Source organism: Toxotes jaculatrix, chromosome 7, assembly GCF_017976425.1.
Source record: "Toxotes jaculatrix isolate fToxJac2 chromosome 7, fToxJac2.pri, whole genome shotgun sequence".
NCBI lineage: Eukaryota > Metazoa > Chordata > Actinopteri > Toxotidae > Toxotes > Toxotes jaculatrix.
Window position 1 is genome coordinate 26,546,381 of NC_054400.1, and position 14,792 is coordinate 26,561,172.

The 14,792-nt window shown below is 41.2% G+C and overlaps 1 protein-coding gene across 1 annotated transcript in view; it reads right to left on the reverse strand.

The window, feature by feature from the left end:
* Positions 1 to 14,792, reverse strand: part of niban2b (niban apoptosis regulator 2b) — a 47,071-nt gene that overhangs the window by 16,235 nt on the left and 16,044 nt on the right. Inside the window, exons 2-6 of the mRNA XM_041042623.1 lie at positions 13,759 to 13,956; positions 2,572 to 2,702; positions 1,752 to 1,880; positions 1,549 to 1,654; positions 699 to 866 (exon numbers count right to left, since the gene is read on the reverse strand). Coding sequence (XP_040898557.1) covers positions 699 to 866; positions 1,549 to 1,654; positions 1,752 to 1,880; positions 2,572 to 2,702; positions 13,759 to 13,813 — 589 coding nt within the window. The 5' untranslated portion in view covers positions 13,814 to 13,956. The remainder of the gene's footprint in view (positions 1 to 698; positions 867 to 1,548; positions 1,655 to 1,751; positions 1,881 to 2,571; positions 2,703 to 13,758; positions 13,957 to 14,792) is intronic.

The window sequence follows — 14,792 nt, forward strand, 5'->3', positions numbered from 1 at the left end:
ATGTCTTCATAGTGAAGACGGGCTGGAAACAGTACTGGGACTGAGACAAGATGAGACTTGTAAATTCAAGGGAAGTGTTGCATCATCAGATATTGTTTTACAAACTGAAATGAACGTTTCTGAAAAAGTGTAGAAAGATACTACATCTATTTCCATGTGCCATGATGTGAAAAGAGTCCAGAACTGTTATCAACACCAAACATCTGTTTTTTTGGGCTAAATCCAGAACTCTGGAGGTACTGATCTGGGATGAAGGCATTCTTGCTCTCAACACAAAAAATGTCTCTGTGGCGATAGGGTAAGTGAACAGAGAGCAAATTACCCAATATGTTTGAGCCACAACTATTCAAAACTGTACTAGAAGCCATTTGTGGAGAGGTTTTTGAGCCACTCCCTTCAGCTTGTAGCCCTGGGTAGCCACAGACTAAATCAAAGGACTCAAGTCCACATTTATTCCATGAACCTGCCCCAGAGCATCAGCATCTGGGTTTTTATTACCATGTATTCTAATGTGTCCAGACACCTTGCATCTTAGTTTAGTTAGTTTTAATAAATAACAGTTTCTTATCACAAAGGAGCTTTGCATAACATCAATAAACAGTGAACTAATTTGGATTCAGATCACATTTTGTCTATTAGTGCATTTACAACCATGTGTGTACAAGAACTTGTGTCGATCAGCAGCTGGCAGGACTCACCGTCGTTGGTGTGTCTGACACAGTCCTGGAGGACAGCGTGCCACTTCTGCTGCTCTTTCTCTGTCGCCACACAGAAGTAGTAGTGGCGGGCGTAAGGGTGCCAGAGGATCAGAGGGAACTGGGTGGCACACTTAAGGAAGGGTGAACTTCCCACCTTAGCTTTCACACCTGGGGAAAAAAAGAAAATGTATGAAGTTATAATTCCTATAATGAATTACAGTAGTTTTCCACAGCCACGCTAGCTAGGCTACTTTAACACTTTATGCAAATAATAGAAAGGTAGTAAAGCCAGGGAGTTCTGAGCAGCCTCTGGCAGGTTCAAACACAACATTTCTGCTCTCATGTTGAAGGGATTAAAGATGACATTTAGGCAGGCAGCAGCCTTACTGTGGGCCCCTCAGCATTACAAACACTGTGGCTCTAGTTGCTCTTCCATATTAATCCCTCCCATGTTTCAGCTCACCCTGAATGCCCACACTCAGACTCCTTCAGATCTTTATTACAGTATATACATATACAAATGAATGAGAACCACACTGGCAGTCAGCAGAAAGGCCTCAGATGAGAGGAGGTTTCTATCACTTTATCAACCTCATCATGATAAACTGCTAAATGTTTACAATCCTGGCTTCCAGTGGAGAATGTGAGTGTCCTACGGTTGATTGATGACATGATTAGAAGCTTTTTCACAATGCAATTATATGGAAAACATTTCCCTGTTTTAGAAACCTGAAATGCCATGAAAAAGTGAAATAAAAATAAAAAATCCTGTGTAAAATGATCAGCATTAAGTGTTACAGCTTCAGTCTCTGCTCCCATGTCTCCCCTCCCCTCCCCTCCCCCTCCTTACCAGGCAGACTGTTGCTGATCAGATCCAGGTATTGCTCCATAGATGTCAGCACTTTGTAGCCAGCACAGTTGATGGTGCCTTTGGGATGGAGGCGTCTGTCATGGGACTGGCAGTTCAGACACGGAGCAGAGTTAACATGTTAGACGGCGAATCAAATGACCTTCATGTAAAAAGAGACTGTACAGACGGTGTTTCCTCCTCACCACTTTGCTGTCATAATAGTTGATGTTGTAGGAGTCTGGGACAAAGAGGAAGCGGTTCCTCCATTTCTTGTTCTCCTCCAGGTACTGTAAGAGCGAGCCAGAGAAGATGGACTTGTTTTCCAGAGGAACCTGTGGAACACAAGACATTTCAGCTCAAACCTTATTCACAACAAAGACCTTAAAAAGAAACATGTTAAAGTCAAGTAGGGGAAAAGCCAGACTGTTTGCTGTTTAAAAAAATTCCCTCAAACATACAAACATCTAAAATGAATCCGTTAGCTGCTGTTTCTTAATCTCCATTAGCATTATTTTCCTCAAGGGAGACGACTGCATTCCGAAATATACAGTTAAACCACACCATTATCAGACTCCAGGCCAAATCTGGGCAGACATTTAATGGCATCATGTTTTTACAGACACATTTCAGTCACTAAAAAAAGTTATCAGATACTAAGAGTTAATAAATCTGACTGTGGGTAAACATTATAATGTACTAAAGTCAGATTTTTGAGATAGTACAAAAATTATGAGATAATTATTCCAAATTTACATTTACAGTATCTTATAACTGTCACACATGGAGTCTTACTATCTCACAATTTTGACTTAACGTGAGTATTTTTACTTTCCTCCTTCTTAACATTCCGTCTACTTCTCTTGGCAGAACTGGGCTTCCATTATTTTGTGTTGAGTTGTGTATTTCAAAAAAAAAAGTTTGGAAATATTTTGGCAGACTGTTCAGGAGTTTTGCTGCTGAGTTCATGCAGATTGTGGAATCTGTGCTCAGAGTCTTGCAGAGTGGTGGAGGAGGATGCTTTACCTTGCGGTGTAGTAGCTGTGGCTGCGGGCCACCTCCTCCTTCTATGTCAAAGCGAACTTTGTTGAAGAGAGCCACTGCGTACTGCTGCTCATACAGACGCCCAAACTCCGCTATGACCCCACCAGTCCGAGCTGCAACACACACACACACACACACACACACAGAGTTAGGACAGTAGTGGCACTAAGTTCAAAAAATGTTCTACATTGTGGTTTGGGGTATTTTTTTCATATTTAGACATTGACTGTGACTGTAATGCTCATTGTGTTTCACATTGTGTGTCATACAATGAGCACAGTAAGCATTACAGCTTCAGGGTGTGGTAGCACGGTCATAGACTTTTTCAGCATTCATTGGAATCAGTGTTTTATCAAGGTGATTCAGGAAACCTCAACAAACACAGTGAGTCAAACAATGAGAACATTTCTGGTCTGGTGAAAGCACAAGGTTCAAATTTACTGTGTTAACAGCTGAATATGAATTTTTCAAAGACACGCAAGAGCACACACACACACTATGACAAACAGTAAACCACTGTGTAACAGTAGCACACGTAGAGAGAAGTCAGCAATCAGACTCAGTGATGTAGTTATACAGAAATATCAAACTCAAATTTCCAACATTTGCTAAAATTATCCACCATAAGCTACCGGTCATACCAGACTATGTAAGGCTGTAGCAGTAAAACCTGAGTGTACCAAGTTGAGCATAGTAACTTATGAATTCATTTTTGGTTTGCAAGAGACATATGGTGTGATCATAGAGAAGTCTAAAATCAACATTTGACAAACATTTGATAGCAGTAGATAGCCTGCCTCACAGATGATGTGCTGGGTGAGTATCTGTGGAGGGAAAGTCAGTGTCACTGCGGTGTCAGGCTGCTGTCCTCATGAAGAAAATAGCTCTTAAAAGTTCAGGTTTCAGATTCAACATCACAATTTACATGTGTGCAACAGTCAGACTGCTGAGAATGGAATGTAACAAGGGGGAATGGAGCAAATTAGGCCCAGTAGGTTACTCTGTATTTCAGTCCTCAAAATTTAAATGTACTGTTCACTGTCTCATGAGCTTAAAGACAAACATAAGTCAATCTAAAAGTGATCATTTAGATTGATTTAATTACACTTTGGTTGCTGATTTATTTACTCAGCATACCACAAAAAAACAAGTGCACAAGCATTTTTTATTGTTTATTTTTTTATCTGTCAAACTGTTTATTAAATACTGATACTGTAGATGCACACTATTACTTGAGTTCTCTCTGGCTACCCACTGACTCCTGTTCGATGATGTAATGTGGCTGAAAGCTCCAAAAAGCTTGTACGTGGACCACTGAGCTTAATTTCAATTGTTAGTCATCTGCCATTTATCTGCTTGTGCTGCTGTGGTTTGTCCACTCTAAATGGTAGCATACAGGCCCTTTAAGCTTTCTGGAAAAGCCATTAGGAAGATAACTACACCTACTTCTGCGTGATGGACTGAGTCTAGCTATGAAGAGGGAAATGAAAGTGTCACTGTGTTTCATCAATAACTGATTGATTAGGAACGGTGACATGTAACTGGACAAAAGAGCCATGTAGACTCAGTACAGTGTCACTGTGGGGACATTTTGGATTACACTCGATACATACAAGTGAAATGAGTCTGACATCAGTGTCTGAACTGTGATGATTAAGGCAACCTATGTTGAATAAACATCCTGGTGACCAAAGAGAGTGACCTATTTCACTTCCACATCCTGTCAACATGAGTCATCACAGTCGCCCTTCTGCTCAGCCCCTTCCAACAAAAAAAAAAATCTATCACACTTCATGAAACAGAGATGGTTTCTGTGGCACAAAGGTCAACACAAAAAGTCAAAGCTAACAAACAACGGAGTGATTTGAGATCATTGCTCTGAACGAGGAATGTGACCCTCAGCTAAGAAAACACGAGATGGAGGAGGGGAAAGATGCCAAGAGAAAGTCCAGTGCTGTACATTTGCCATTGTTTTATTACTGGGCTCGACCTGGCATGTACTGTGATAGTTGCACAAATACATAAAAGCCTGGAGACATATGTATTTTCCCACATACCTTTCTCAACTTTCAGATCAGAACCGAATACGTAGAGTCAGATTATGGACAAACAGAACCAGTCTGAATGACGTGTTGTCTGTGTCAGAAATCAAAAGAGTTGTTGTAATTTTTCCAAAAGTCCACACAGGAAGGTGAAGCACAAAGCTGAGAGGGGGGAGATGTGATTATCACTGAAATATGGGGATAACAACACACTTTTTCAGACGGTGTCTCCTGGAAGATATTCATGACGTTGCTGTTGTTACAGAAATGGTCGGACACAGTTTCCCTGTGAGAGAGAAGTGGAGAGATGGGCTGTCTGAAGCTATTCAACCACCTGACAAGCACTGAAGAAGAAGCACACTGGCAGCTTAATCCTTTCACTTATCAAGAAATACACTCACTTGAGCGCTTTATTAGGAGCACCTGTACACCTGCTAATACTCCATGTCACAAAGATAAAGTCGTCTCAGACTGGTTTCATGAACATGACAGTAAGTTCAGTCTCCAGACCTGGATCCAGTAGAACCCCTTTGGGACGTGGTAGAACAGGAGATTGGCAGCTTGAATGTGTGGCTGAGAAATCTGCAGAGATGATGTGATGAATCATGTGGTGAACCATGTGATGAATCATGTGAACATGGAGCAGAATCTCAGAGGAACAACATCTTGTGGAATCACTGACATGAAGAACTGAGGCTGTTTGTAATGTAACAATATCACACTTTCAGTTAATACCGTCACCAAGCTGACACCAAGCCTTGAGCACAGTAGCCATCAAACATCAGTGCACATTAGATTAACTTCCTCCTTTTTGGGTGGGGGGGGGGGGGGGGCTGGAGCAAGATAAGTGCATTGTGGGCGGGGGAACCAGGAAACAGTCAGAGGGCTGATTCATTTAATATCCACAGCAGACAGTAACAATGCAGTCGTCAGTATGTGTCTCACACTCCTCTTACTCACACAGCACTAAGCGCTCTATGACCATGACTGCACATGAGAAAGTTTGTGTGAAAGGGTGAAAACCACACACACCAACAGAAAGGACTGGTGTATAAACCCTTCTGGTCACAGCCTTTTACAGTTTCCTCCCTGACACTGCTTTAAGGAACTGATTTAATAACTTCACTCATATGAGTTCAAACATGGACCTTTAGCATCCTTTTTATTGCACAAGTCCTCTTTCACAAGCTCTTTCAGACTGAGCCCACAGATATTTTTTTATCAGTGCTCATATTTGTGATTAGCAGCAGCATTTAAAAACTCAACTGAAGTCTAATCTTCAGTTTCATCCATCTGACAAGACTGACAGCGGCTGGCTCAGAGTGGCTGCTTTGACACACTCCATGGCTGACACGCTTCTTTCAGAGAAGTCACTCGTCTTAATCACATGACAGCCAGACTACATCAAACAGCTGAGGGGAATCAAAGACCTCATTCATTGCAAACAACTGAAGACAGCGGGAGATACACTCAGGGATAATGCTGCTGCTGCTTATGTGACTGTCCCTGCTGTATTAATACATGTCAGCAAACTTTTCAATATTTCCACTGACTATCCACTTCCTGAGTGAGAACATCCCTAATTTGGTACATTTCATTGTCAAAACAGAGAAGCTCCCGCAAAGTGCCTACTCACAACAACGTGAGGATGTGTGATGACTGTTGGAGCAGCGCACACAGGACCTTTTCAGGAAGGCTGGCTGTGTGAGTGTGTGAAGGGCTGTATGTGAGGTTCTCTTCACAGCTTGAGGGTGTCTTTATCCACCATTAGTTAAGGACCAGGGACTAATTCAGCCATGCTTGTCTTAAGCCCTATTCATATGGGGACTAAGCTGATGTATTGAAGTACCTCTACTCACAAACAACACTTTGTGAACTGTTTCTGTGGAATAATAAAGAAACAAGAAGGACAAGGAAAAGAAAGAGTCTTAAACCTAAAGACAGATGCTTTACTAGGCTGTGAAGAATGGACAGTCAGTTTTAACATCTTGTCCTCCAAGTGGAGTGGGCAGTTTTATTAGCCTTTTTTTTTTGTTTGTCACATCATGGCTTGACTTTTTATTTTAATAAAAAGGTAAAGACAAAAATTAAGAACAATTCTTAAGGGGTGTTTCAGTAAGAAACATCCAATAACCAATCTGTGATAAAATTTTCAAAATTTATTCAAAGGTTCACTTGACTTTTTCTCCACTGGAAGTTGCTCACGTGACCTGAGAACAAATGCTATTTTATCACAGATGTGTGTTTCCAGGGTCGAGAATGAACCTTCACGCTCCAAAATGCTAAAGCTTATACTTACAGATACCTGATAAAAACAGTCAGCAGTTTAAACCTGTTTGCTGCAGTGGTGGACGAAGACTTCTGTTCCTTTAAAAGTACCAGCACAACAATGTAAAAATACTAGTAAAAGTAAAATCATTTCATTCAAAAATGTTACTTAACAAGTATTATCTCCAAAATATACCCCAAGTATCAAAAGTAAAAGCATGTATGCTAACTGTCCCCTGTGACTGAAACATTTTTTAAATATTATAAGCTTATTGATGCTGCTGCATCAATTTGTGAGCAGTATTTTACTGTTACTGCTGCTCAAGGTGGAGATAGTTTTAACTACTTCATATATAGTTGTCTAGTTTAGTCCCATGGTTCCTTACATGGGGGTCAGGCCCCTAAAGTTCTGATAAGTTTGGGGAAAAAAAGGAATCTGTAAAGTCACTAGTAACTGAACTGTGGAAAAAAAGTACAATATTTCCCTCTGATAAGTATATAGAGTAGTATAAAGTAGTATAAAATGAAAATGCTCCAACCAGTAAATTGATCTTTACTCCAGATTTTAGAGGTTGGACGAACACATCAGGGAGCTGTGTGAGCTGCTGCTGTGAGTCTGGCTGACTCTTTGTTGTCATACAGCTGGCTACCACACTAATTGTCCAGGGGCCCTCTGCAGTGCTGAGGTCAGCTATCAGCTCTAATGATGCTACTGTGCAGTCTTCCATCGCTGTGGTAATCTAATCTAACCAACACCGCTTTTCGTTTACATGAGAGCTTGTCTTATCACTGACGTCAGTTCACCAGTTTCAGAACGTCTTGAACATAGAGAGCTTAGTTAAGACTAGACTGCTATTTAATAGACCCACAAGAGAACCCCCCCCGCCCCCTCCTCCTTTCTCCACAGTGTCTTAACAAAAACATTCCACTGTGATAGACTGACTCATAAATTTAGACTGTGTTCCCATCACCGCTGAAGCAAGAGCGGCAGCTGCGCTTGTGCAAGGATCTAGAGCAGCAAATGAGAGCAAATTTGGTTAGACTTAAACATGTTTACTAAGGTGATTAGAGGCAGGGCAGGACTTTTAGTTCAAACATTTCTCAAGAGCAATTTTTCAGAGTGCCCGTTTAGCTAAGAGGGAAAGTTCAGTGCTCTGCTCCAGGCCTCAGGCCCCAGGCTCAAAAAAAAAAAAAAAGAAAAAAAAAGAAAAGTGGACCACCACTGCAGATCAGTGTGTACAAGTCCAAAATCTGTTCCAGACTCTGGGAAAGCTATCAGACATACTTTCATCACCCATTCAAACAATTTACTCCGATGCTTGTAACAGTCCTCAGAGTCAAATTAACCTACCTCTGAGGCACATACAGTACAATTTAGAGCACATAGCACGCAGGGCGTTATCACCTGACTTTGCTCTCCTTGTGGCCCGGCCTGCTGGCTGGCCCATTGCAGCAGGTCAGGCTTCAAAATGCAATCTACAGTCCCTCAGAACTCCAGCTGGCCTGTGGAGACTGGCCTGGACTCATATTAGATTCTCAGCCTGAATTATTATCCCAATCTGGCAACGTGGCCCTGCCTCTGCGGAACTATTTTCTCCCCCTCATTTAGAAATTATTTTGGTTTTTCCTGCCCACAAATTCCACCCTCATTAACCTTGTTTCCATCAGTCATGTCCTGTGAAAAAGCTATGATAAACCCACAGGACACTACCTGCCCAGCACCAAACAGCAGACAGACAGTTAGCAACCAGCTGGTGAACACAGGGCAGAATTCAGCACCAAAAGAAGATGAGATTTTTCTGTGGAGTGAGCTGAAACCAAAACAGAACTACAAAGTGAAGTGAGTATTGGACATCAGGTGGACAGAAACAACATATGAAAGCTATGTTACTTTGTGTCTGATGGGACAGAATTTCCCTTCGGTGTCCACCACAACATTCCCTATTGAGGAAAAAAAAAAAAAAAAAGAACAGGTGCACAATTGACAACTAGTTTTTATAGCCTAAAAATCCAATTTTTTTTCAAGGCAGTCTGAAATTTGCCTCAGGGCCTCAACATCTGCTGTGCAGGAAGTCCCATTTTTGGCTGACTGTGTTTAGTCATAATGAAATCTGAATAATAAAACAGATAATGATGCAGGATACACTATGGATGACATTTCATTGATCATTTTTACCTTCAGACCTGCTCTGCCTTCAACAGAAGTGTGTGTCTGTGTGTGCGTGTGTGTGTATTGTGAGGTCCCAGCAACAGGTATTTCTGCTATTTGAACTAATTTATAACAAGCCTCTCTGTGCTGAGAAGGGTGTGTGTTGAAAGTGTGAGTGCCACACCTCCCCGGGCCACAGAGGACCAGCCTGTTGGCAACCTAACACTCGCTCCAGAGGCTGAAGATTTAACAGAGCCAGGGAAAAACACTCAAATTTAGGATTTCCTGTTTCCTGACCCCTCACCCACCACTGACAACACCAGCTCTCCTCTGTGTATGTCTACATAAGGGAACACTTTGTGAACATGGGCAACTACATTCATGTTTCTGGGGTGGAAAAAACACTGAAACCCTGACTATAGTAATTAGAGAACATAAACCCATTGTTTCTTCCTTTAGGTTGGAATTCACTGTAACTTACGACCCTTAACAATAAGATTATGTTTTCTTAATAATAGCTATACCAACAGCGAGGAAGTGTATTGCACTCTTTTGGAAAGTTGAGAAGGGAGAAAGAAGGAGCACAAAGAATTTGATGAAGTTTGGGGTCCCCTCAGATTTAGAGAAAAAAAAATAATACATTTGCTCAGAGCAGTGGAAAGAATGAAACTCTGCTCCTCAAAATGATGTTTACCTTTTCTGACTCTTCTCTGGAAACTGGTGCTGTGTGTTGTACACTGTGTTAAATTACTCTTTTATCTTAATTATATTTAAGTATTTACTCATTTTGTGTATTTTACTTGCTCTGACTGTGATAGCTTATGAAATCTGAATTAATGAAAACTATTCTGTTCTCTTGAAAATTCAAGGTTCTTCATGTAACATTCAGAAAGAATTTGTTTTTAATGATATCAATGTCCAGTCAGTCAGTATCCTGTGCCTTGTGCTTGCTGGTGTGCTCACACTCCATAGTTAAGCTCAGACAAGCGTCCTGGGCATTGGCCAAAATAGTAACGTGACATACACGAGACTGAACTTTCAGCATAATAGAAGAGACCTTTTACATTGTCAAGTGACATTACTGCACTGAATGGGTCTGGGCAGTGGGGTGAGACAAAGATAATCCTAAACTAACGTCAGTAATGAACAGATAATAGGAGTGGGACGAGCAACGTTAGCGATAATGCACATAAAATCCACAAATTAACAGGCACTCAGGAGAGAGCATAAACATCACATCCTTTGGATATTCCCAGCGTCCTGAGTCTTTCACATAGAAATAAGTCCACAGGCTGTTACAGGCAGCCCAGGAAGTTGGGGAAGGTCATATTTTTTAAGTTACGTTACAATCAGCTCACATATTGGTGATTAATACATTTAAATTGCTTCACATTCTTACATACAGTAAAAAATAATTAATAAGAATTCAAATTTTAAATTGACAGAAAGTCGAAATTTTTGAAATTTTCAATAGCTGGTGTATATTTGACCATTTTCCTATCAAAACATTTTGAATATTAAATAAAATGTATGTAAATAAACGTAGTCTAAGTTCCTGTAATTATATTCCACAAAACACTGAACATTTCCCAAAGAAAAATATAATAATTTAACATCATTATACACAGACTTCAGGAATCTGATCAAAGCAAAACATTAGATACTCCCTTAGTAAACCAAACCAGTTCTCCTCTAAGCATCAAACCACAGCCAGTCAGAGGCAGATGGCCTTGAATGGATGATTTTTTGTGTCAGTTTTCAATAAAAGTGCCAAGGCAACCTCTCCATGTGTACATGTATAAGCATGACAGCTAGGTGCACTCACACGGGTTTCCGAAGAGGAAATAAGAGGTTAGCCATGTGGTCATGGTCATTTCTACACCCCCATATCTCCCTCTACAGTCGACCTCATGCTGGAGGTTATGAGGGAAGTTGGACAGGCTGCTGCCTAAATAGTGACTCTGATCTGGGGCTCATACAGTTATTCTTATGAGCAGTCAAGGCAAGGCTTTTCTAAGTGTTAGATGACAACATATAGTGGTGGCCCATTCATCAGCTCGACATAAATCACTGCCTGAATACAATGGCGCTGAGTGACGACGCTATCTGTGAATGTGATTACCTCAACTCTGATAAGCAGGCATGTCCACAAAATGTATTTTACAAATCTGATCTCTGGCACAGCAGGTTATCGCCTTCTCATCGCATCAGGAATGAACAAAATGAGGGAATGTGTGCATATGTGTGTGTGCATGTGTGTGTGCGTGTGTGTGTGTGTGTGTGGACAGCTTTAATGATAAATCCAGGCACTTCCCTTGAAGCCAGCCTGGCACTGGGCTTGTCTTGACTGCAGAGACTGTGTGGCGCTGGCTGTGCAGCTCAAGGCCTGGAGGAGGTTTCCTTCCAGCCACACAGACACACATGCTTTTTCATGCATTCTTCAGATTCCACATGCGATGCATGCGTGTGTGTGTGTCTGTGTGCGCCTCACACTGAATTGGCCACTCAAGGCATTAAAGAAAAAAATAAGCTGAAAAATAGCTTCCTGAGTTATTCAGCTGCATGTGTGCATCTAAAACGTAATGCAGGAATCAAGGAGGGAAAGTAAATGCAACACAGAAAGGTCAGTGGATCTGCAGGGTCTACACAGGCCATCAGTTCAACTGGGGTATGATAATTATTTCCCACATGATTTTTGAAAATGTAAGGGCTGGGGCAGATTATATGACCGTACTGCAAATCCAAATTACTTTTCTTTGTTCCAAATAAAGCTAGCAGTAACATGCTAATGCCACATGCTGCACATGCTGCGCTGTACCTTATCTGCTACAGTAACTCGGCTCAAGATCTGACTTGACTCTAAGTATAACTGAACAAGTTCAACAGAACAAATAAGAGCAGATGCTTATTTCTAAGAACAGAAGCTGATGAGGTTGCAGCCTCTACCTGTTCAGGGTTCTTATCTCAGTCTGATGAGTGGGACTATGAAAATGGTTATAAACTGCTAGTCAACGTGGCTGATAGGCAAATACATTAATAGTTTGTCTGTTAAAATGTCTCATTTAACAGCTCAGGATAAAAGATCAGGGGCCGGGCCTTGTCAGCAACATTCATATTTATTCCATTATTCAAAGCAAGATCAAAGTGCAAATGACCCTGACAGTGACCTGGGTTACTAAGCTGATAAAGTCAATAGACCGGGTGTGGCTGACAGATAAAGCTCCACCCAAGTTCCACAGAAATCAAGCTATAGACCTACCTGACAAGTATCTGCAGTCTTTTCCACATGGGCCACTCACCTTGAATCTTCAGTTTAATGTGGAAATATGGAAGCTCAACACAGCAAGAATGACCGTTTGATGACTCAACTGGTTTTTCGACAAAAAATTAACCGGCAGCTATTTTGATAACTGAGAATCTTCTGCTTTTCTTTACCATTTGCAACATTAACTGGGAAATCATCTGAAAAACCGGTCAGACAAAAGAAAACACTTCCAGATGTTACACCGGGCTTTAGAAAACTTGTGATTGTGAGAAATTTTCTGGACCAAGCATAGACCAAGCAATTTATTAAACTGATTAAGATGAATTGATAATAGACATAATAGTTAGACGCAGGCCTAGTTTTGTTAATCAATTAATTCTTCAGTTATTTTCATCAAGGAAAAATTCAAACCTCTGGCTGAGTGGAACTTCTCAGATGTGAAGATCTGAAGATCTTATTATTGAAAACTGAATAACTGAGTTTTAGACTGTTCTGTTTGTTGTGTTGGGCATTTTGGGGGAAATTTCTGACATGATATAGGTCAAACAATTAATCGTGAAACTTACAGGTACATTAAATGATGATGAAAATACTATGGTAGCCACTAAAGACAAATCTAACAAATAGAAAGAGCAAAAACATAGAAGTAAGCACGCTCAAAACCCAGAAATGCAATAAATACAAACAGAACTCAGATTCTAACAGAAATTGTATATCCTTCACAAACAGGTAACTGATCTGGTAACATGAATGACATTCAAGTGATACTGTAGAAGACAAAGAGCAACTACAGTCAGAGCTCTGACTCAACTGTTTACAATACTCAGTACAGTCTACAGCACATGTAGCACAGACCACATCACAGCTGAGCAGACAGTGGTGAAGAGTCAGGCAGGGTCTTCAACAGTGAGCTCCTAATATCGACTGATATGGGAGTGATATCGATATTGCAAATATTTACTCCCCAAGATCAGCTTCGGGCCCCCCAAAAAATTCTAGCATTGGGCTTCATACTTTTAAGTGCTTAGAAAACAGCTTTTAGATCATGAGGTCTAAGTATTAGACCTATTTTAAAACTTTGTCATTGAAACTGCTTTTTATCTGTTATGAGCAGGGGAGGGGAGTGGGTGGACACACTGTTTTAAAAATCCTGTCCACTGCCCTGCTTACACCCACACAGATACCTGCTGGCGTTTATTGCAAAAGTAGACCAATACTGATCCCACGGGCTATTACAGCAGGGTATTAGAGATCCTTTAGTCAGTTAAACCCAGTAAAAAGTGCCAGAATCACACTAACGTCCTGGTAAAATGACTTTCATTCTCACATCATCTCTCAGATCACGCAGACCCTTTCAGTTAGTGGCCACTGCGTAAAAACGCACATGTGCCAAAACGCCAAAACAGCACGCACCAATCAAACGTCCACCACAGCACGCTCCTCACCTGTGATCATCTCCCGCCTGCCTTCATCCAGGTGACTGGAAATCACGTCCCCCATGGTGGATGAAACTCAAAGTCCCAGATAGACTCCACTGCAGGTCTAACAACTAGTCTTTGAGACAAACGCAGGAAAATCCGTTCAGAGAAGTGAAGACTCTTGTAGAGGCCCTCTCACCTCCGCTCCAGCACAACCCGAGCTGACTGAAGTTTGAGGAAGAAACGGGCGGTGGCAAACACTCAGGCCAAGGAGTTTAGGGGGAGAGGAAAAAAAAAACGTCAGCCGAGTAACAAATGGACGGATATTTCTCGGAGAGACACACCCTCCCTGAGAGCAGGAGAGGAACTCCCACCTTCGAGCGGCGATGCGTTCAGAGTATGTGGGGAAAAATGGCATACACCTTCTTTCGAAGTGAAAATACCTCCTCATCACGGCTGCAGCCAGGATTAGAAAACTATTGAGGTGATGAATCTAAATCACAATCCCTAGGGCAACAGATAAAGACTCAAAATCTATGAATTCACTGGATTTTTCTTTTCTTTTTTTTTCGCTGAACTGTTCATTTATAGTTACTAAACGTTATTTCCCATCATTAAGGTTTTTTTTTTCTTTAATCCTCTTTAGACTTGTGTATGTGACAGTCAATCAGCAAAGCTGGGCTCTGTAGTTTTCCAGCACAGGAAAACATTCTGCACAGTGTGTGAAAAGAGGTTTTGCTGGGGACCCAGTGGCCATCATGCCCCAGGTTAATCCAGCACTTACAATATGACTGTGGGATGCCACCACTTGTAGTCTGCTACTTCAAGAAAAAAAAAAGAAAAAGAAAAAGAAAAGAAACAAAGAGAGGCTGTTCAGAGTTATTTCCTTATAGCAAGAATAAGTGCATTTGAAGTGACTGAAGCTGTGGTGTGTTTAACATCACCAGTAACGTCAGTCCCACTACCAAAGATTGTGAGTGTAAGAAGATGAATCACTGCATTTTGAACATCTAAAAAAAAAAAATGTCCTCAGAAGGGGCCCCACAGGTCGTTTCTGCCCC